General features: G+C 32.7%; 4 protein-coding genes across 5 annotated transcripts; 3 read left to right on the top strand and 1 right to left on the bottom strand.

Moving 5' to 3' along the window:
* Nucleotides 1-624: 624 nt before the first annotated feature.
* LOC110616988 (tetraketide alpha-pyrone reductase 2) lies at nucleotides 625-2,450 on the top strand. The gene is made up of 5 exons (XM_021759550.2): nucleotides 625-1,085; nucleotides 1,197-1,385; nucleotides 1,466-1,628; nucleotides 1,919-2,108; nucleotides 2,208-2,450. The coding sequence occupies exons 1-5, from the start codon at nucleotides 807-809 to the stop codon at nucleotides 2,347-2,349; spliced, it is 963 nt and encodes a 320-aa protein (XP_021615242.1). The 5' UTR covers nucleotides 625-806; the 3' UTR covers nucleotides 2,350-2,450.
* Nucleotides 2,451-6,880: 4,430 nt separating this feature from the next.
* On the top strand, nucleotides 6,881-9,954 carry LOC110617715 (homocysteine S-methyltransferase 1). Of its 2 annotated transcripts, none has more exons than XM_021760684.2 (7): nucleotides 6,881-7,168; nucleotides 7,275-7,331; nucleotides 7,430-7,635; nucleotides 7,759-7,882; nucleotides 9,072-9,281; nucleotides 9,406-9,477; nucleotides 9,566-9,954. In XM_021760684.2, exons 1-7 carry the CDS (start codon nucleotides 6,992-6,994, stop codon nucleotides 9,707-9,709), a joined length of 990 nt encoding a protein of 329 aa, XP_021616376.1. In that variant the 5' UTR covers nucleotides 6,881-6,991; the 3' UTR covers nucleotides 9,710-9,954. The 2 variants fall into 2 exon arrangements, with proteins under 2 accessions (XP_021616376.1, XP_021616375.1); XM_021760683.2 differs by having other exon boundaries at nucleotides 6,885-7,168; nucleotides 7,759-7,888; nucleotides 9,078-9,281.
* Nucleotides 9,955-10,390: 436 nt separating this feature from the next.
* Nucleotides 10,391-13,248, top strand: LOC110617714 (zinc finger protein CONSTANS-LIKE 6). Its single transcript, XM_021760682.2, has 2 exons — nucleotides 10,391-12,784; nucleotides 12,876-13,248. Exons 1-2 carry the CDS (start codon nucleotides 11,678-11,680, stop codon nucleotides 13,134-13,136), a joined length of 1,368 nt encoding a protein of 455 aa, XP_021616374.1. The 5' UTR covers nucleotides 10,391-11,677; the 3' UTR covers nucleotides 13,137-13,248.
* A 7,516-nt stretch (nucleotides 13,249-20,764) lies between these two features.
* LOC110618257 (LOB domain-containing protein 42) lies at nucleotides 20,765-22,095 on the bottom strand. Its single transcript, XM_021761394.1, has 2 exons — nucleotides 21,679-22,095; nucleotides 20,765-21,571 (listed from the first exon to the last, which is right to left on the bottom strand). The coding sequence occupies exons 1-2, from the start codon at nucleotides 21,866-21,868 to the stop codon at nucleotides 21,036-21,038; spliced, it is 726 nt and encodes a 241-aa protein (XP_021617086.1). The 5' UTR covers nucleotides 21,869-22,095; the 3' UTR covers nucleotides 20,765-21,035.
* Between the last annotated feature and the right edge of the window lie 1,420 nt (nucleotides 22,096-23,515).

The following is a 23,515-nucleotide window of genomic DNA, read 5'->3' as shown; positions in this document are numbered from 1 at the left end:
TTGATATTATAAATCTCAATTTTTTTAAAAAATAATAGAGAATAAGAAGATATATTAAAAAAATAATTATGTGTAAAATTTTTATTTAATAAATTAATTTAAATAGATAAAAATTAATAAATATTGTCGTCTATTTATTTATTTTTTATTATTATTTAAAGCAAACTTTCAAATGAAACAGACAAGGACCATGTTAATGTTTTGGCACTTCTCGGTAAGTGGAGCTTCTAAAATGTTCTGTTAATATTTATATATGTTTCCATCCACACATTCATCTATGCACTCAACGCCTAATTTTTCTTTCTGATGCTCGGTCTGAGCGTCCGCAATGAAGCATTACATTTGTTTATTTATTTTTAAATACATGTTTTTTTTTTCTATATTACTTATGGGAAAATCTTACGTAGATTTAATTTAAAGTATTGAATTTTTCTATAAAAAAATAAATATAATCCACCTTAATGTATTTTAGGTTTATGATATTAAATCCACTTAAAAATTTTCCATTAATTTCAATTAAGTTGGAAACTCGTTGGATTCAACTTCACCAACCGAATTCACGTGCAGAATTGTATATATTTTTTCTTTAAAGAAAGGGGGAAAACCTGCTCACGGTAAGCATGAATCATCTACCTCATGTCTGCACTCATTGTAAAAGGACAACATATGAGGTTGGTCTTTTTTGCAGAACGTTACAAGACTTCTTTCGTTCTCTTGCAAGCCACAGAAATAGCTTTCTATTTTGCTGCTATATTTATTCATATAGCTAAACCTCCCGGACAAGTAGCACAGAGAAGGAGAGAGAGATGCCGGAATATTGTGTAACGGGTGGAACAGGGTTCATAGCAGCCTACCTGGTGAAGTGCCTGCTAGAAAAAGGCCACACTGTAAGGACTACCGTGCGAGATCCAGGAGATGCTGCCAAAGTCGGCTTTCTTAGAGAGTTCAAAGGAGCCAAGGAGAGATTAAAGATATTCAAAGCCGATTTGTTGGTGGAAGGAAGCTTCGATGAGTCAATCCAAGGCGTCGATGGAGTCTTCCACACTGCATCACCGGTTCTCGTTCCTTATGATGATAATATTCAGGCATAAAATTTTTTCCCTTTTTCATTACTAGCCCTGGTTGGATTCACATGGGGAGTTTCATCTTCTTCTCTTCTTCATCCTTTTTTTTTTTTTTTTTTTTAACTTTGGCAGGAAACTTTGATCGATCCATGTATTAAGGGAACCTTGAATGTGCTGAACTCCTGCAGCAAAGCTAGTAGTGTGAAACGAGTTGTGCTCACATCTTCCTGCTCTTCAATAAGATACCGATATGATGTCCAGCAAGTTTGCCCCCTCAACGAGTCACACTGGAGCGATACTGACTACTGCAAAAACTACAACGTAGGAGTGCACTAGCTTTTGCCCTAATTTCAAACTTTGGTACATTTGGGGAATTAATTCTAATTCTTGACTGATTGCAGCTCTGGTACGCTTACGCAAAGACCATAGGGGAGAAAGAGGCATGGAGAATCGTCAAGGAAAAAGGGATTGATCTAGTGGTGGTGAACCCCTCGTTCGTTGTTGGTCCATTGCTTGCCCCACAACCCACCAGTACCCTGCTCCTTATACTTTCCATTGTTAAAGGTCAGATTTTGCGGCACCAACTCACTACTATAAAAATAGTATAAAAATGGGTATTAGGTAAATGCTGACTTATATATTTGAAATATATCTATAAGTTACTGAGAATATATTATTATATAAACAAGAGGGGTGAAATATATTATTACATATAAAGTGAAAATTAAAAAATTACTTAAAATGAGTAGTGACTTTACATCCATGGACGAAGAAGAGCACTTAACAATATGAAGCAGAAAACAGAATTCAGTCCCATGTTCCCTGTTTCACATCTTGGATCGCTTGTTTAGCAGGTCTGCGAGGCGAATATCCAAACACAACAGTGGGTTTTGTGCACATAGATGATGTTATTGCTGCTCATATTTTAGCAATGGAGGATAGCAGAGCATCAGGCAGGCTAATTTGCTCAAGCTCAGTAGCTCACATGTCAGAGATAGTTGAGATGCTTAGGGCCAAATATCCCTCTTATCCATACGAGAACAAGTGAGTAAAACAATTACTTAGGATCAAACTCTTTCTTCTGCATCATAATTTTTGTCGAAAAAGTAGTTGAGCTATGTGATTTGCTGTGTGGGATTTCAGCTGCAGCAGCAAGGAAGGAGACAACAACCCACATAGCATGGACACCACAAAGATTGCTCAATTAGGATTTCCTGCGTTCAAAACGCTACAACAGATGTTTGATGAGTGCATCAAGAGTTTCCAAGACAAGGGGTTTCTTTAAAACCCACTTTTTATGCCTGAAGGTTCATCACGTATGCTCCTTTTCCTTGCTGTTGGAAAAAAAACAAGAAACTAATAATAATAATACTTAGTGTTTGCTCATTTTGAGCTGTCGGTAATGGAATTGGGCCTTGAAATCTTGTCAATGTCACAAATATAATCGTCTTCCTTGAGCTTGAGGTTGTTGAGAAGGGATTTCTTGAGCTTCTTGCAAATAATAATGGGTAAGACTTATGTTGCTCGCATATGCAGATTTCAAAATTTTTTAAAATAAAATTTACTATTTAATAGTATAGTAAATTTTATTAATTGATTTTTCTGATTTAAAAAATACAATAAAATATCTTTTACATTTTAAAAATTATATTAATTAATTTTTCATTAATTTTATTCATTAAATATTATAAAAGAATTTTAAATACGAAAAAATTAAGTAATATTTTTTAAAAAAAATTTAAAAAATTAACTAATAAATTTTTTAAAATTATAAAAATTACATAATAAAATAATTAACGGTTAAAATTAATAAAAAAATTAACTAATAAATTTTTTAAAATATCGTGATATTTTAATGTATTCTCAAAATTAAAAAATCAAGAAGAATTAAGTAATAATTTTTTTATTATATAAAATAATATAAAATTATTTTATTTTTTATTATACTTTAATTATTTATATTTATTTAATTCTTTGTAATTATTTGAATTGATGTAATTTTTTCCATGAAAACATGGAAAGATACTTACCTAATCTCAAGAATCTTGCCATAGTGTTGCTTATTGGAAACATGGAAGAACCTTGAATCAACTGCATTTATATTGTTTAATTCAAAACTCAGTCTTTATTATAGTTATTGTGCTGACTATTGAATTGAGAAGTCAAATACCTTGCAAAGTCATTGGAGATCTACTTGAATATTCCTTGAAAGGACATTCAATATTCACAGACCAAACATTCATCAAGTGCTTGAAATTTTCCTTCTCTCATCTTGAGCTTCTCTTATCCAGCTTATCATCGATAGCAGGGGCTGAAACCTGAGTCCAGCTAATAACTATTATCATGGCACCTAATCCATGGGGTAAAAAAGAGATACATAGAGATTTCAATACTTAATAAATCATGGAAGTCCTCCATTAACTGATACCATAAACACACATATACACCAATTGATATATTATTAGAAAAAAAAAAAACAATAATTCTGCTTATATAAAGTTAAAGAAAGAATTTATCCTCAAGAATGAAGGAATAGAAAAGGCATAAATTTTCTTTAAAAAGTACATTGAAAGTGATTCAAATAAAGAGCAATAAATCCTAAAATTATTACTACCTTTAGGGTAACATTCTTTCCAAGCATGGTGAACAATCTAGCCCACCCAAATCAAAAGCCTTCAACTTGATCTTCCTGAAAAATTGCTCTACTTTTATACATGACCCTTTCTCCAGTGAAAAACTCAAGATTGAAATATCGGAAAAAAATGAAAACATCACAGAAAATTAAGAGAAAATAATAGGCTCACGTCAGAAAGTTGGCGTTCCTTTCGCAAAACTCTCTACGATCTATGTCGATGACGATGAATGCTACATTTTTTATTTAAAACTCCAAATCAACAGTTATATATGAATGAAGATCGGTGAAGGCAGGAACTAGGATCTCACTCCTCCCGATCGGTGAAGGCAGGAACTAGGATCTCACTCCTCCCCACAAATGATCGGGTCATCCTTCCTTGTGCTCTATCTTCAAAGGTGGAGGAACATCGCCGATCTATACCAAAGCCAACAAAAATCAAGCGCTGATTGCGGCTACTCAAGCTAGACATTGCTTAGCCACCTCACTCCTCTTCACTGTCTTACTCTCTTTGGAAAGACAAATTCTTTACCTAGTGTTTGCCTACATGTTCAAAGGAACGGAAAATACGATTTCAGAAGCGACAACGACAAGAGAATATGAAGGAAAAGAAAGGGATTTCAGAGGGGGCAACAGTAAAAGTGTATGAAGGAGAACGTCGGTGGGCAGAGGCTTGCACAGACAGCATCATTCCAAGGGAGTAACGGCAGGGCGACAGAGCAATAGAGGATGTCAACGCACTGACAGAGAGAAGAGATAAACAGTTGACAGACTGAAGAACTAGCTTTTATTATATTATATTATATATATATTAATGAGATCCTCACCTATGCTTTAAGTGTTAGATTGAATGGTTTTTTAAATAGTATTTAACTTTTTCAAGGAAAAAAGAAATTCTTAGTTATTCTGTATATTTTGAGTTTAAAAAATAGAAATAATGATTTAATATGTAAAAATAATTATTTAATATTGAATATTTTGTATATGCATTATTTTGAATTAAATAATATGTATAAAATTTTTATCAATATTTGCTGTAAAACAAATTTTATAACTGTTGCAAGTATTATTGTGTTATTTGCTTTTAATTTTAATTTTGAAAATTGATTAAAATTATATTTAAATAAATTTATTTAAAATTTAAATATTTAAAATAAAATAGAAAATTACGCAAATGTTGATATTTTCAATGGCCTTAAATAAAGTTGAGAACAGTTTAAGAAAGAACCTTCGGCGATGGAACTGTTATTCTATTCTTCTGAGTTCCTTTGTATTTCTTTTAGTCACATTGGCGTCTATGTGAAGAAGAAATCATAATTGCTTCGTTTTCAGCTTTTTTTTTTTTTAAATTTCTTTTTTTCTTTTCTGGGCCTGGCTGTGGCTTCGTGTAATGATGCTGGTCTGAGGCTTTTGAGCTTTGTATTCTTTCTAATTAATGAAATCCATCTGCCTTGAGAAAAGTTCTAAGCTGACTCTTAATATTGATGATTGAATAGCTTTTTTTTTTTTTTTTTTTTTTTTTATAATAATAACTAATTGATTGTTTTTTGAAAATATATCGTATATAATATCATCACAATCAAATTAAGCTCTTGATGAGCAGAAATTGCTAACATAAATAGGTAATAAGATCGTATTATATCGGATTCTATTTTTACAATACATTTTGTGATCGTTAAATTTTTTGCTTTGCAACATTATTATTATTTTTATTTCGCTTCTGCCATGTATGATTGTTGCATCTTTGCAATGTGAAATTCCTCCTTTTTCTTATTTTTAGTAAGATATCTTGCCCTTCTAATACTCTCGTTAATAGTCTGACTAAATAATATGACATGTTCTAATTAGTTTTGAATTTTATAATAAATTTAAATTAGATTTAATTTTTATTATTCTCATCCGATCAAAATTCAAAATAAACTCAAATTAATTTTTTAAAAAAAAATTTTGAGATACAAAACTTTCAAAAGTGGACAAATGTTACTGACCTAGTCACAAAATTAGAGATAAAAATTTCACCAGAGATAAAATTTTATATTTTAATTATTTTTTTAAATATTTTTATAATTTTACATATTAAAATTTTTTTTTATTATAAATAACTTTTTTTAACTATTTGAAACTCATATTTTTCATCTTTAAAATATTTTAATAAGATTTTTAAGCTTTTAATTTATCATTTTTCTCGTATCATTTTGACTAAATAATATTAATTAAAATTTCTAACAAAATCTAATCGGTCTGTATCTTACATATCTTATATTTAATTTACTGCTTTGTTTTTTGCAAGTCTTATAATATATTTTTACATGTGAAAAAAAGAAAAAAACAAAAAACAAAAGATTACCAAGACCCTTCTCTTCCACGCTATTTTCTATAGTATAGTCAAAGTTATTTATTTCTTAAACAATTTTCTTCAAAGCAAACTATTTTTCAACGGTCTTCCGTTCATTACACTCCCTAATACCTACAACACATAGAAATATGAAACATTAAATATTGCACCTAAAATTCAAAGAGTTAGTTTAATATTATATTCAATAAACAAAGAAAAAATAACATATTTTTAATAACACCTTTGATTTAGTCGATGGGTAAGCCTTGTTCTATAATTTCCATGAGTCAAAACGCCAGGACCTCCAAGCATGTTCACTTAAGGACTTGAAATCTTTATTATTATTTTTTTGATATAAATAAGACTCACTTACCAGATTTAAATAAGAATTCTTTTTTATTTTTTTAAATGCCAAACAGAGAATTGGTTGGAGTTGGCTTGAAACAACAAACATGTCATGCATTTTTTCTGCTCACTCTTCATTTAATCTCACCAAACCTGATTTCCGTTCCCTTTGATTTGAGCCCAGAAACAAACCGCTTGCCCACCAACCACCGCCATTTTTCTTAAAAAAAAATTATAGAAATAATAAAAATTGAATCTTTACCTAGTTAAATTTGTACAAATTTATAAAAATATAATTTTTTTTCGTTTCAATCCATATGTTAATAAGTCTAAAGTGTAATTATAATTACAGAATGATTCAATAAACAAAAGTTATGATGCAAAATTTTACATAAATAATTACTTATGTATACATATTGGATTATAAGTTGTTTTTCTTTAAAATAATAATAATAATAATAAGGCAAGGCAGTTGAAAGTTGAACCTGTATGTGATTTCGTCCGCGTTCACAAGCTTCGACATTTACTTAATGCCTCCATCCCCGGCGCCATTCTTTCCATTGGTATCCTGCCTACTCATTTTCCTCCCACATCTCCAAACGTAAACAAACAAGGATGGGAGTGGAGAGCACAACCACATCCACGTTGCTGGAGGATCTGGTGGAGAAGGCCGGAGGCTGTGCGATCATCGATGGTGGATTCGCCACCCAGCTCGAGACACACGGGGCCGCCATTAACGACTCTCTATGGAGCGCTCTTTGTTTGATCAAAGATCCAGACCTCATCAAAAGGGTATTTCTCTCTGCCTCTGCTGTTTAATACATTATATTGAAACCTCTGCTTTTGTGGGCTTTTGAAATTCTTGTCAAATTTTGATTTTGTTATGGATATTGTACAGGTTCACTTGGAATATTTGGAGGCCGGTGCAGACGTCTTGATCACTTCTTCTTACCAGGTTTTATTTCTTTGCAAACTGATGATAAAATTCGATTTTTTTTGCCCTGTTTCTATTCTACAACAAAAGCTTGCCCTGTATTTATAATGCATGTTTAGGCTACTCTTCCTGGATTTATATCCAAGGGACTGTCCCTTGAAGAAGGAGAGTTGCTATTAAAGAAGAGCGTCAAATTGGCTATTGAAGCCCGTGATAAGTTCTGGGATGCAGTGAAATGTAATCCTCTACAAAGATATAATCGAGCTTTGGTTGCAGCCTCCATTGGAAGCTATGGAGCTTATCTCGCTGATGGATCAGAGTACAGGTAGCTAATTCCTTAAAGAATAATTATTTTGCTGAAAATTTTGATTCAATCCAAGCTCTGTATATCAATCATGTGATTATATTTATCTCATTGTGAATGTGTTTTATGTTGTTTTACTTGTAGTGGATATTATGAGCCAGATGTGAAACTGGAAAAGCTCAAGGATTTTCATCGACGCAGATTGCAAGTTCTTGTGGAAGCAGGTCCTGATTTATTGGCCTTTGAGACAATTCCCAACAAACTCGAAGCACAGGTTTGTTCTTCTCCCATTTCTACTACATAAGGTGTCATATTCTTATAGCAAGTTGATGAAATTGAGGAAAGTGAACTGAATGAGGCCGTCGGGGTGAACAAGATGGGAAGTAATTCAGAATTGGTCCGAAGGCGTTTGATTAAATGTACAATAGACAATAGGGGCAGAAAGTTGTAGAAGTTTATGGGAGTTGGAAGTTGTTGATTAAAAATATAGGTTTCCTTATTGTTTACAGTGTTGGTCTGTGGAGTGGTACATCACAAAAAAACTTTTATTTTGGAGAACTCATTGTATTTATTACAAAGAATTCCAGAGCCTACTCTAGAAGTGATATTAAACGTTTACATTTAAGGCATTCATAACATTTAACATGCTCTACCCAAAGCAATTTATAACCTGAAAAAGAAAATGGTAGCTGTGTGAACTGTGGCTCATAGTGAAGGATATGTGCTTACAGCATTTACAGAAAGTTTTTCAGAATAAATATTTAATGATAGCTATATGAAAATGCATAAATCGGTAAATATTATAGTATTTTATATACTACATGTGTCCAATTTCGCTAATATAGATAGTTCTTTCTCTTTCATCAATAAAGATTTATTTTTGTTAATCGATGATCTGGGATTTGGATGTGGACGCCTAGGTTGTGATTAGATTAATGAGTGGTGATCAGTTTGACGAGGAGTGGTGATTAGTTTGATAAGGAGTAAAGACTTTGAGACTTTGGATTGGTTTCTCAATATTTGATTTTGGATGGATTTCTCCATATTTGATCTTGAAGTAGTGGCCGGCAAAATAGGGAAAAATAGTCAGAGGTCTATCGAATGCTTTGGTGGAAACTCTCCAACGTTGTACTATATGAACTAGAATAAAGTTTTAATAGTATGGGATGCAGAGGAATTAATCGAGAACTGGAAAAGAAGAAGAAACTAAGGAGAGAAAAAGGAAAGAGCGCGAGAGAGCCCTTCTTGGATTCGATCAGTGATACATATATGCGTGATCGTTCTAACACCTCTTGTGACCTGTTTTATCGAACTGAATTCACCTATATACTTATGATCTTAACGAGTCCAATTATTTATATGTTATAAAATTAACCTATATATACTAAATGTTGCAAAATTAACCTTCTTCTACTCCTTACATTATGTTTGCCTCATAGTGACGTCTGAATAACAATTTACAGGCCTGTGTTGAGTTGCTTGAAGAAGAAAACATAAAAATTCCATCCTGGATTTGCTTCAGCTCGGTGGATGGTGAGAATGCACCATCTGGGGAAAGTTTTCAAGAGTGCCTTGAAATAATAAATAAGAGCAACAAAATAAATGCAGTTGGAATTAACTGTGCACCTCCCCATTTTATTGAAAGTCTCATCTGCAAATTTAAGGAGGTAAATGGGTAAACTTCAAATAATACACCCAAGTATTAACGGATAAATATATACTTGCCAATTTATTCTGGTTGCTCATTATACTAATTGAATAACTTGGCCTGCAAAACTTTTGTGCCTCCAGTTGACTGAGAAGTTGATAGTTGTTTATCCCAACAGCGGCGAGGTTTGGGATGGCAGAGCTAAAAGATGGCTGGTGAGTTTTTGCAATGTATTTAATTTTATGCACAGATTGTGATGAAATTTTATGAATTGATTTCTTACTCTGAGATGTGAATTGACAGCCATCAACTTGTTTTGATGATGACAAATTTGAGTTGTCTGCAATAAGATGGCATGAGTTAGGAGCTAGCCTTATTGGTGGGTGTTGTCGAACCACACCTTCTACCATTAGAGCCATTTCAAAGGTTCTAAAAGAAAGAGAGTGAGCAAATTTATGGACAGGCTTTGAATTCAATTGCTTCAGGAATAGCTTCACCACCATTTATTTATTTTAATTCTCTGTTTTTAGCTATTAGGTGATTAGTTTGGGAATTTTAGATTTTACAAAATGAGTTGCATATCAAAGCAGTAAGGAATTTCGCATTGTTTATTTATCTTATAAAATTATCACAAGCTTTACTAATGAAATGTAGAGGATGTTTGGGGCAGCTTTTGAAGGTTTCATAGCCAACATCTTCTTTATACTAAGAGCCCATTCTTAAATTTGGACAATCCCTTGGCATGAAAGCCTTGTCCAATAAATCTTCCACAACAAGCCCGGTATCCTTCTGTTTATTTTTTTTAATTTCGAAAATTTAAGAAATTAAAAATTTTTTAGTAATAAAAAAATGAAAAAGAAAAGAAAGTTGATCGGAGAATTTGATTAAGTAAATAATTTTCTATTAATAATGTTTGATAACGAGAGATATTTAAACAGGACATAGCGATAACTTATTATTGAAAGAGCAATATCATTCTATTATCCAAACCGAAAAATACTAAAAATCTGAAAGATTATTTCTTTAATCTAAATGATTTTCAACATAAATTCTTAATTATATATATTTATATTTTTTTATTTTTTTTATGAGAAAGTTATGCCCCACATTGTTATTATATTTCTTAATAAATTTTAAATTCTATTGAAAAAAAAGGCTTATTTATGAGATTTTGAATGCATATGAATTTGAATTGAGAGAATGAAAGGGAGTGAGGGCCAATAGTAAAAGTCAGAATCAAGGCAAGGAATATTGAATATATGCGTATGTCTCTCCCATGAAATTAAAGCCAGTTATCCTCCTAGAAATTTTCCTCTGCGACACGGCGTTGATGAGGCCTCCACATCATCGTTATCCCTAATCCTATCTCTTTGATCTTTATACGTTTCTGAATCCATTGCCAAGCCGTAATCTTATTAAATCTCTTTTCTATTATATTTTTCAACAAGCTGAACCAAATAGATCACGAGTCTCTGAATTCGATATCTTATAAAGAACAACTCTAGTTAGACCAAATCTATAATAAATCTAAGATAAACACGTGAAAGATATGGCAATTTCATTGTAATATTGCATGTTAATCCACAATTGATAGTCTAGGTAAAAATTTTCCTCAAGTAAGCATTTTCATTCACTCAATTTACCATCTGGGGAAGAGCAAAGGTGCTTCAGATGGAAATATCTGATTGGCTTGTCCACCACACTAGAGTGGGATCAACAGGAGAATACTGAAATTTTGCAAGAAATGGATGTAAGGGGACCGCAAGCAAAAGTTGAGGACTTTAAACAGGAAAAATAGGCAGGGAGACATGGCAACAAAAGGTCTAAATCAAAATTCAAGGGTGGGGATGAAAAAAGGTTTAACAGATCAGAGAGCAAAAGATGGGATCAAAAAGAGGATACTCATTCTCATCCTTAGCTGCATGTAGAGCACCGCCACAACTTGACCCACCAGAAATCCATTGATATGAGAGATAGCCAATTAGAAGGCAGAGATTAGGATGATCCTTGCAAATTCGACCAGTGAAAAAGCAGATAAGGCAGTGTTGTGGTCCCAAAAGTGATGTCCCTTTCTCTGGTAGAAAACTCTGAAAACTAGCTAGCACGTCAAGGAAATAAAGAAAGAAAGACCCATCTAGACTGTAAAAGCGCTGCTTGTGGGTCACTCCACTATATACACTTGTACTACTCCTGCTCTTTATCATTGTGCCACTTATTGCCTTCAGCTCTGAAAGGACTGAACCAACAGTGAAACACACGACCCACAAATAAGGACCCAATTATTGTATTTCTGTGAATCAAACTTTGCTTGCTTCAGCTTTGCTTTGCTTTTATTTGTTGTTTCCCCTTCCTGTTTTGAGCTTTTTGGCTCCCGATTGATCTCGTTTCTTGAATCAAACAATAATCGAGTCCCCGATGATTTCATACAAAAATGTGGCCAACGCCGTTGGTGGCAAAACGGCAAGAGCCTGTGATAGTTGTATAAGAAAGCGGGCTAGATGGTACTGTGCTGCGGATGATGCATTTCTTTGCCAATCCTGTGATTCCTCAGTACACTCGGCTAACCCTTTAGCAAGCAGACATGAAAGGGTTCGTTTAAAGACTGCTTCTCTTAAATCTTTGGACCTTGTTTCCAAGGAGAAGTGTGTGCCATCATGGCACCGAGGTTTCACAAGAAAGGCCAGAACACCGCGACATGGAAAGCCTGTGTCTCATTCGAAAATCGTAGAAAAATTAAGGAATCCTGTTCCTCTTGTGCCTGAAGTGGGTTCAGATGAGATATCTCATGAAGAGACCGAAGAGGAGCAGCTACTGTATAGGGTTCCAACCTTCGACCCGTATGTTGCTCAGTTATGCAGTTCAGCAACCATCTCAAATAATGAAGCAGAAACGACTACTGCTGGTGGTAATTATTCTGATCAGACAGTTGCTGAGGCTCATGGAATCGAATCGAAAGCTTCGTTAGACGCAGGAGGACAGGATGTTCTACATGGTTTTCTCCCATCCGATATGGATCTTGCACAGTTTGCTGAGGATGTGGAGAGCTTGCTGGGTAGGGGTCTTGAAAATGAGTCTTTTGGGATGGAAGGACTTGGGCTTATGAGCTGTAAAGAAGAGAAGGAGTTGCAGAGGGAGTATTATCCAGCAAGGGAAAAGGTGAAGCTTGAAGACGAACAGCAAATAGCGGCACAAAAGGAAGAAAAAATTGTAAGGGAGTGCCATGTCGATACTGATGAGATTGAAATGGCAAGAGAACCGCCCTTTGAGCTGAGCTTTGACGACGATTCTGGTACATGTGGAGAGGAAGATGAGAAGGTAAGGATTAGACAGAATGACTCAAAGAACAATGAAGAATACGAAGATGATGATGAAAACTTGACGAAGAAAAAGAAGAAGAGAAAGATACTACTAAGCTTAGATTATGAGGCAGTTATAACAGCTTGGGCAAGCCAAAGGTCTCCTTGGACCACCGGAAACCGGCCAGACGTCGACCCCGACGAATGTTGGCCGGAGTACTGCATGGTAACCTTTCTTTCTGTACATATTGTTGATCTTAAGATTATTTATTTTAGGCACATGTACATAGATAGATACTAATAAGTGTAGTTTTCAGGGAATCTGCGGAGGTGAACTTCACCACCATGGTTATGGAGATCATCCAAGTGGTGTAGGGCTCCAGCACCCAGCAATGGGAGACGGAGGGCGAGAAGCAAGAGTGTCGAGGTACAGAGAGAAGCGGAGAACAAGACTGTTCTCCAAGAAAATAAGATACGAGGTGAGGAAATTGAATGCAGAGAAAAGGCCCAGAATGAAAGGAAGATTTGTGAAAAGGGCAAGCTTTGCAGCTCCTGCTTTTCCTCTGCATGCCAAATGACTGCTTCTCATTATAAGTTTCCTTGTACAGTAGAAAAACTGGATTGCAATTAAATGTATTAATGAGGTCTGTGGAATAATAAGTAAAATAAAAAATTTTGATGTCTTCTCGATTTTCTTTCCATGGGCCGGTACTTTGAAATCTCAGGTCGATCGTTGATGGGTGTGTGGAATTATACAGAGGCTTATCAAAATTACTATAATTTTAACTTGGATTAATTATTACAATGTGCAAATTTTATTTTATTTTTTTTAAAAAAAGGGAATTTGTTGTGTGTATAATACATATGGAGGTCACAGTGCAGCATGAGCTCAAAAATTCTGAATTAGAAAGAAAATACTTATATGGAAGAACTAGTTTTGGACTTTACGGCATATTTGAACAAAATTTAATTTTTAATGAATTTAATTTAATTTTTACTGTCAATATCCAATGGAAATTCACGCTAACTTTTCAGAAAAGGAATCTCGAGACGCATTTAGTGTAATAAGAACCGCAAATCTGTCACAAAATTCGATATAAAAAATTTTATCATTTAAGAATCAATTTTATATTTTAATTATTTTTTAAATATTTTTATAATTTTGCATATTAAGATTTTTCTTTTATTATAAATAGCCTTTCTTAGCTATGTGAAACTCACATTTCAATTTTTAAAGAATTTCAATAAGGTTTTTCGGTTTCTAGTCTATCTTTTCTCTTGTATCGTCTTAACCAAACGATATTGGTTAAAATTCCTGACAGAGTCTAATTAGTCATTTATTAGATTGGTATCAGAACAAAATTCAACCATGGCAAACAATCAAGAGACGCAATTTGCTGCAATTGAGGTATTTTTGGCAGAATTGAGGGAGATGATCGGATAGTTAGCCCTGCAGAAGGGAATCCACCAACCCGCTGCCGCCGAACGCCCCCAGCCAGTTGCCAATCTTGTGGCCGCCAACCCTGTGGTCGCCAATCCTGTGCCTGCAAATCTCAACAGAATTATCAGGAAGGTTACAAGATAAAGATAGACCTTTAAAAGTTTTCTAGTTCATTGGATGTAGAATCTATCTTGATTCGTTGGCAGAGATTGAACGTTTCTTCGAAATTAAGAACGTGGAAGAGGATTGCAAGGTTCCGATTGTGGCCTATAAGTTAAAAGGAGTACAGCAGTCTGGTAGAATTCAGTTCAAAACGAACGCTATCACAGGAGGCTGGAGCCCATACGAAACTGGGTGTTGATGAAGCAAATGATTGAACAACGGTTCTTGCCTAGCGATCACACTCAGGTTTTGTATAACCGGTATTATGACATGAACAGGGGAATCGAAGGGTGGATGAATATACCGAGAAGTTTTTGAAGATGCAGGCGAGGTGTGAAAACTGTGAGAACGAAACCCAGCAGGTTGTTCATTATTAGAGGGGACTGAATCACGAAATTCACTGTACGATGGGAATAGCTGCAATTTTCACTTTGGCAAACACCATTGAGATGGCAAAAAGGGTAGAAGAGCGTGTTGATTGGCAGCCACTACAGCAGTATAACCGAAATTTTAATTACAGAAATTCTGATTCAATAGGAACGCAACAGTATAGAGGCAATTACAGCAAACAGCCTTCTAAGGTTGTAAATTTTGGCAATCCTCATAGTACATGAAAGAAAATAGAGACAATAAGTGAAAAGTAATCGCCACTGTAACAGACAAAGGAGACAAAACTAATTCTTATCAGAAGCCAACGGGAGATATGTGCATGTCTATATTCTTAATCTCTCAAATGAGATGAAATTTTCCAAGATGTTTAACGTGAATCTATTTCAGTACTATCCTACTAATGACAACTCGATGTTGAGTACTTTACAAGTGGAAGGGAATGATACGAAACAATTAGATTTTGATTTTACGGTAAATTTGGACCAGAATTAACTTTTGTTGCCGACATCTGGTGTAGACCCACGATAATTTTTTAAAAAGAGAATTTCAAGACGCACTACTTTTAAAAGTGTGACAAAGGCAGACCTGTCATAAAATTCGATATAAAAATTTTACCATTTAGGAATTAATTTTACATTTTAATTATTTTTTTAGATATTTTAATAATTTTACATATTAAAAAATTTTTTTATTATAAATAACCTCTTATAACTATTTGAAATTTACCTTTCAATTTCTTAAAAAATTTCAATAAAATTTTTTGATTTTTAACTTATATTTTCTCTGACATCATTTTATCCAAACGATATTAATTAAAATTCATAATGGAATCTAATCAATCATTTATCAAATATATTATAAATTATTAATAAATATTATATAATATGGTACTAATGTTTTTCTTTTAATTATTATGCGAGTAAATAATTAATAAAATAAGTACAAAGTTTTATTTTTAGATAGTAAATTAATTTGAGAATTAAATTAATTTTTTGTTTAAGTTCATATTCATTTTATATAAAGTCAACTATTTTGTCGGTTTATATAGTTTTATATTATTATCATTAATTAAAAGTTCAAGTACTTAAATGCCCTCCTACTGTCCCATTTGTCTTTATGGGCTTTATTAGGACCTATTTCAAATCATATTCTGCCCCTTTTTTACTAAAAATTATACTATATAACCGTTATAGTATGCATAAGTTTATAAAAAATTAATATGAAATGAGATACAGTTATTTAATAAAAAATTACTCGGTGGTTTTTTATTTTGTTCACTTTTTTCTTTTATGATTATTTTTTGCTATTTGTTAAAATTTTATTATTACACTATAATCTAAAGACAAAAAACAATTTACCCTCAATTTAAATTAAGGCTCATTTTTATTTGAGTTCTGCTGGAGCTAGACCATTAAAAAAAAGACAACACTGTCCGCTCTCCAAAGATTTGTTCTTTCCAGCTTTTTATAGAGTAATCAAATTACTAAAACCTTCGAGATTTGTCATTATAATAAGGTGGGTGGGAACCAATTAGATTCTGACACACACTATGTTTCAATTGACAAAACAGGATCGATACAACTATCGTGTCTTTCTCGATGTTAATGCCCTTAAATAGATTTTTAAAAGAATCCATATTTTTAATAATAATAAGGAAAAATTACTTTTTAATCCCTGAGATATAGCGTAATTAACGGATTCGTTCCTCTATTTTTAAAACTCAACACTTTCGTCCCTAAGATTTAATTCCGTCAAAATTCAAGATTCCTCCGTCAAAAATTTCTGTTAAGTCAATGATTTTCACCTGGTTAAAGGAAAGAGAATAAATATAATTCCAAAAATACCCTTATCAATAATAAAATGAAAAAAATACTATTTAGTCCCTATAGTATGGAAAAACTCGCTACTTAGTCCCTCAATTTTAAAAAATATATTAAAATATTCATAACATTTTAAAAAGTCTACTAGTTAGTTCCTCTATTAATTTATCACTAAATATTTTACTATTTAGTCCCTATAGTTTAGAAAAAAAATTAATTAGTCCCTCAAATTATTAAAAAATTTAGGGAAAATTACTTTGTAGTCCCTGAGGTTTAACGTAATTAACACTTCTGTCCCTCTATTTTGGCGACCCAACACTTAAGTCCCTCACTTTTCTTTCTGTCCAAATTCGTAGTCCTTCCGTCCAAAATAGCCGTTTGGGACACGTGAATTGACAAAACTAACGCTTCTTCTTCTTCTTCTTCTTCTTCTTCTTCTTCTTCTTCTTCTTCCTACCATTTCTGCAACTTTTTCTTCTTCTTCTTCTTCTTCCTTTTTCTTCTTCTTCCTACTCTTTCTGCAGCTTTTTCTTCTTCTTCTTCTTCTTCTTCTTCTTCTTCTTCTTCCTACCATTTCTGCAACTTTTTCTTCTTCTTCTTCTTCTTCTTCTTCCTACTCTTTCTGACCATTTCTGCAACTTTTTCTTCTTCTTCTTCTTCTTTCTTTTTCTTCTTCTTCTTCTTCTTCTTTTTCTTCTTCTTCTTCTTCTTCTTCTTCTTCTTCTTCTTCTTTCTTCTTCTTCTTCTTCTTCTTTCTTCTTCTTCTTCTTCTTCTTTTTCTTCTTCTTTCTTCTTCTTCTTCTTCTTCTTCTTCTTCTTCTTCTTTCTTCTTCTTCTTCTTCTGGAATTTCACGTTGAAAGAAGGGCATTTTTGGAAAAAATCATCACATCTCACTTTTAACTCTTTGACCAAACGGTTTAAATGGACGGAAGGACTACGAATTTGGACGGAAGAGAAAGTGAGGGACTTAAGTGTTGGGTCGCCAAAATAGAGGGACAGAAGTGTTAATTACGTTAAACCTCAGAGACTAAAAAATAATTTTCCCAAAAATTTACTAATTAGTCACTCAATATCATGGGAATTTTAGAATTTTTTTTATAATACTTAACGACTAAAATTAACGAAAAGACTAACTAGTAAATTTTTTAAAATATCAGAGACATTTTAATGAATTTTTAAAATGGCGAGCAGTGATCGACGACGAACAGCATTACAAAAAATATTTATATTGAGTTTTAACTTTTTATTTTTAATAATTTAAATTTTATATATTTTTATTTTTATTATTTTTGCTGAATTTGAATCTTAAATTTATTAAAATTTTTATTTGTTTATAGAGATTGAATTTGAGATTTTCTTCCTTGAATTTTGACGAAATTAAACTTTAGGGACTAAAATGTTGAATTCAAAAAAATAGAGGGACAAATATGTTAATTATGTAATATCTTAGGGACAAAAATGTATTTTTTCTTTGAATTCTTTGAGAGAGGGACCTATAAATTTGTAGAAATTAAATTTCAGGGACTAAAGTATTGGATTCTAAAAAGGATAATTCAGTCATTTTTCCTATCACTAACGGCATTTTTTACGAAGGGACCTCTAATTTTGACGGAATTAAACCTCAGAGACGAAAGCGTTGGGTTCTAAAAATAGAGAGACGAATATGTTAATTACGCTATACCTCAAGGACTAAAAAGTAATTTTTTCTAATAATAATAATAATAATAATAAAATCCTGAATGACTCCGAACATAACTTCTTTTAAAAATTATGATTCCTTATGATTATGCGTAACAAAAATTATATATTTTTCATTACGAGAAAATATTAAGGGCATACGCCTCCATATATATACTAAAAATATTCATCTCTTTAAACAACACTAACTACTAACAGCTAGCCAATATTAAAAAAAAAAAACTAACGGGAAAATCAAATCAATTGTGTGTGTATATATTAATTATAATTTTTTAAACAATAATAAACCAATTTATATTTTAATTATGAGTTCAAAATTGTCTGCAAATAAAAGCAAATAATCATTAAAAAAAAATTTATCTGAAAAGTTAAAATGGGAGCATAGTGAGAGTGGCCCATGATATTAAATAGGAATTTTGGCCTTTCTTTACAATTACACTTTGGTATATAGATATAAATATAATTAAATATATGGTCCCTGCACAAGGACTACAATTAAAAGGGAAGGGGAAGTGAAGGTGTCCATCAACTGATGCAATTTTCCTTTCAAGAACTTGAATGTTAGCCAGTAATTGAATTTTTCAGCATAAAATAAAATATTTTAAGTTATATTTATCCAATTTCTTAATTTATCACATAATACTTTCGTCCACATTTCTTAATTTGACTCTCCGATAAATACCCTTAATTTGGATGGGAGACATTGAGTTTGTTGTAAAGTTGGTTGCAATATCTCGTTAACCTCACCTGTTCATGGAGACTGGTTGGCCAGGGGTGAGCAATATTCGGTTCAAATCGAAAAAATCGATCGAATTAAATTAATTTAAAAATTCAATTCGATTTTTTATTCAATTCAATTCGATTCGATTTGATTTTTAATTTTAGAAATTTCAATTATTTCGATTCGGTTTGATTTTAATCAGAAAATAATAAAAAAAATCGAATCGAATCGATTAGTGATAATAATATATTATTTTCAATACTATTGAGAAATTAAATCATATTAAAATTAAAATATTTTAATTAAATTTAAAATATTAAAAAATAAAGTGTAAAAAATAAAAGATTTATTAAAATCGAAACCGATTAAACTGAATCGAATCAAACTAAATCAGATCGGTTTGATTCGATTCGATTTTTGATCAAAATCGATCCGATTCAAATTTTATAAATACTAAAATTTTAATTTTCAATTTATTCAGTTTATTCGATTTTGAACCGAATCAATCGAATGCTGATTCCCTAATTGGCCTTTGCAATTTGTTTACAAGGTCAACCACTTCCTGTGTAGTTTTTGGTAGACAGTTTACCAATTGGTTCTGCTCTTTCTAAGGCTGAGGTGAAGGGCTTAAATGGGTCCTTATACATAGGAATTAAACTTATGAAACTACTCATTACGTCTTCAAAACATTCCCCGGCTTCGGATCATAATTTAAAAAATAAAACAAAATTTGAAGGACCTAATATAATTCTAATTTATTTTAATGGAAAATTAAATTAAGAAATTGGATAAAGTTCTCAGACGAAGAGCTGTGAGATGTCCGCAGGAAGGAATCCAGCCAATCAATGCAATGAAACTTGGAAAGTCGCGAACCCCAAGAAGCCATGCATGAACAGCAGCTGTCTACATACTTGCGGACCCACGCTTCTACGTGGAGTTGCCTCACTGCCAATTTCTATGAACCTTTTACGCAACAAAATTCTCAAATAGCTGACCAACCATCCACATTATCCATCATTGCCGTCGCCCACAAAAGTTTTATTATGAGTTTATCCTAAAAACTCCGACAATTTTCATATCTTCTGCTCTCTTTTGCCTTTCCCTTTCTAGTTAAGCTCATCGTGTAACATCAATTTCACCTGCCTCTTGTACTCCGTTTGGGAAGATGTATGACAAAAATTCTTTACATGCAACAAGATTCATTGATTTAATAGGTTATGAAAGTGAAAGTTTTTTTTTTTTTTTAAAATCTTTATAACCTGTTTATTAATAGGAAAAACAATTTTCTATGCACTTATAAAAAGTAATTTTCTATTTACTTATAAAAATAATTTTTTTTTTAATTTTTAAGAAAAAATCAATTTTAGAAATATTTATAAAAACTCATTCTTCTATTAAGATAATATATTTTAAATTTAAAATAAAGAATATTTATATTTTCGATAATAAAAACCAATCATCAAAAAGTGTTTAAATTTAAATATTTATATTTAAATTTTTTAATACATTATTAAAAAATAAACTAAATAAACATTTAAAATCTTAATTATTTAATATTATAATATTACTCATTTAAATATAAAAACTAGTATGCAAACAAAATTTTATTATAAAATGAATAATCCTAAGCAACTAAAATGATCTCTATAATATTAAAGAAAATAATTTGTTTCATTTTTTTGAAAGCATAAATACGAAATTTTAGTTTTTACTTTTTTTAAAAAATTACTGCAAATTGCTAGAATCTAATAAACTCAATATCACTAAAAGAAATTACAATCAAATAAGAGATTAAGTCTATTACTTGTAAAAAAAAAAGTTATACACTAACTCTAAGAACACTCTCCCAAACAAATATATTGTTGGTGATCGTATGCCTATAAAAAAAGAAAAAAAAAATAGATCGTGAAATTAATGTTCATCTTTTTTTTTTTTTTTTTTTGATCTATTGGATTTGATTATAGAACACTGGTTAACTTTTTCTTTATCATTCACTAACGCAGGGGTAAACTGTACCATATGCATTATATGTCTTTCTTTTCTTTGCTGTATATTATACACCAAAAAAGACCAACCATTACAACTTAACTCTATAAAAACAAAAGTTGCTCTTCATTCTCTAATGATTTTAGCTAAAGAAAGAAAAACAAACCAAAATTACTTGAGCTATAGCTATGCCTGTCGGGGAGAAGACCATGTAATGAGGTTCATACACCTGCCTGCATTAATTTGATGCCCCCATATCTACTTCACCGGAACCAAACCAAGAGTGAGGTCCAAACCGATCTCATCCCCATCATCACTTGGACTATTGGATTTCAAACCGTAGTTAGGTTCACCAGGATCCTCCTCCACTGTTTCGACGGAGAACATGCTCTCATCATCTCTGCTGCTATCCCCATTTGTCAGCTGACTCAGCCAAGGCTCACCAAGCGGTTCGAAGCTCAGCTCTCCAAGGTTAAATCGGCACATTGAATCTGAAGGGGAACTGGGTTTGATAACAGGGCTTTTGAAGCGGGTCTGATTGTTAACCTTGTTGAGTTCAAGGGAGTTGTGGTCCTTGGAGACGTGGCGAATGTCATAGGTTTTGAGAGGATCAATCAAGTTTGGTGGTGGTGCGTCAGGAGCAGAAGGCATTTGCATGATCGGTGTGCCTCTGAGAACTGCATCAACGGCTGCCTGGCAGTGAACCCAATTCCCAGACCAAAGCAACCCCACCGACCCATACACTGGATTCACTATCCGCCCACAAGCTTCATATAACAGAGACCTAAAAACAGCTGCATGAAATATTAAAGATGATTTTTTTTTTAAAAGAATGCACATTGATTGGTTCCTGATATAAACTACAAATTAATTTGAACTAGTGAAATGTTAATCAATTTACCAGGGCGGAGATGTTGAGGACCGGCCTCGATGAGATTGATGAGGCCAGCACGGCCATAGAACTTGGCCAAGAAGAGAGTGGCATTGGCTTGAGAGTCAGGAGATTTTATCCATTGGAGGCAAGGTCTGATGGTACAGTCATCGCTGCAACCTTTTCGTAAGACCCTGCATCCATTGCAGCTCATCCTCATGGTGAAAGGTTTGGAGGGAGAAGGGAGAGAAGTATGTACGGAGGTGGAGAGGCAGGCGGGGAGAGGCGTATATAAGGTGGAGTAAGGAGGGGAAGCGCAGCGGTTTCCAAAGGAGTGGTGTGGTGGTCGTGAGAAAGTGCAGAAAACCAGGGGTCTTGTTCCAACCTTTTTTTTTTCTTGGTTAGGTAGAAAAATGGAGTGTACTCTCTTTGGAAAAGCCACTGATTCTCTTGGCTTTACTCTTGGATTCTACTTGCCCTACATGCACTTCTTTTTTACATCCCAACCATAATCTCCCCATTTTCATTTACCTTTTTAAATTTTTTATTTGGACCCAATTTATAAATATTATAATATAAAATTACAATATATTACCCACATAAATACTGTTTCATATAAATTCATTTTATATAAGTTTTTTCCATAACAAAAATAATATATTAAAAAAACAGCTCATATAAATATATTAATTTTTATTTTTTCAAAAGAGAACTTTTACTACAGATAATTAGATATAATCATTTTTGGGATATTACTAGTTACACCAAATGAGAATAGAAAAGGAGAATGTACTTGATCGCTAAGGTAGGGAGGAATAAGGGCATGAAGGTAATTTAAGAAAAGAGGAAGGCCAAATAGGAAGGAGACAGCTGATGAAAGGTGGGAGTCAAACAAAAGAAACACGTTCATTGGAACGAGGCACGTGGAGTGCACGAGCTCCTACCTAAAACCGCATCGCCACATCTCATCTTCAAAATGACGATCAATCAACTCCGATGCCTCGCTTCTCAGTATATGTAAAAATAAATAAATAACTCCCGGTTTTCCGGAGTCCGTACATATTTTCCCCTTTTTTTTTTTTTTTTTCACTTTTCAAATTTACTAGTCAAGTAAACCAATTTTTACCATATTATAATTGTATATCTTACAAAATAAATTTTAATTGAGTAAAAAATTGAGCACCCAAAAATAAAAATAAGTTGAAAACAAAGATAATAATTGGAGATATGATAATAAAAATGGAAATAGAAAAATAGGTGGTTTTGGAGTTGGACAGTGGGCGGCCAACGGAAAACGCCAGTGGTTTTTGGGGTTTCTATGTATAGGTGAAGTGTGCAGTTGCAGTCTCCGTTTTGCATAACTGAGTATTTGTTGATGGATTCCTTGGCCTTTTTATGATTGCAAAATTTTGGCATTTTTCAGTTGCTTCTGAGCTGTCCTTAATAATTGTGATATATATATAAACCATATATGAATCTCTAATTAATGCCTTTTATTTGTTTAAATTATATTTCTCGGAAAGATTTTTAGTGAAATTTTATTTTTTTTTCCTTTTACTTTATCCTTAACTTTATGTATAAATAAACAAATAGTGTAGTTATTATTAAAGCAATTATTGAGTGATAGTGATGTATAAAGAAGGTGGCAGCGTAGCCATTTGCCAAAGCCATTAGCCACATCATGTAGAGGTATAGGTCTGCAGAAATTCGTAGGTTTTTTAATTTTTTATTTTTTGGGAATTCCTCGCAAGTTGGAGGGGCAATGGGAGAGCGAATTACGGTGTGTTTCTTTGACTATCAGTTGATGTTTCTGAAGAATGAACTATAAAATAAAAATATTTAACAAGATTACCTAGTATGATTATTG

Source organism: Manihot esculenta, chromosome 6 (assembly GCF_001659605.2).
Source record: "Manihot esculenta cultivar AM560-2 chromosome 6, M.esculenta_v8, whole genome shotgun sequence".
NCBI classification, from domain to species: Eukaryota; Viridiplantae; Streptophyta; class Magnoliopsida; order Malpighiales; family Euphorbiaceae; genus Manihot; species Manihot esculenta.
Note: the sequence above shows the minus strand (reverse complement) of the source record. Positions and strands in the feature narration are given on the sequence as shown.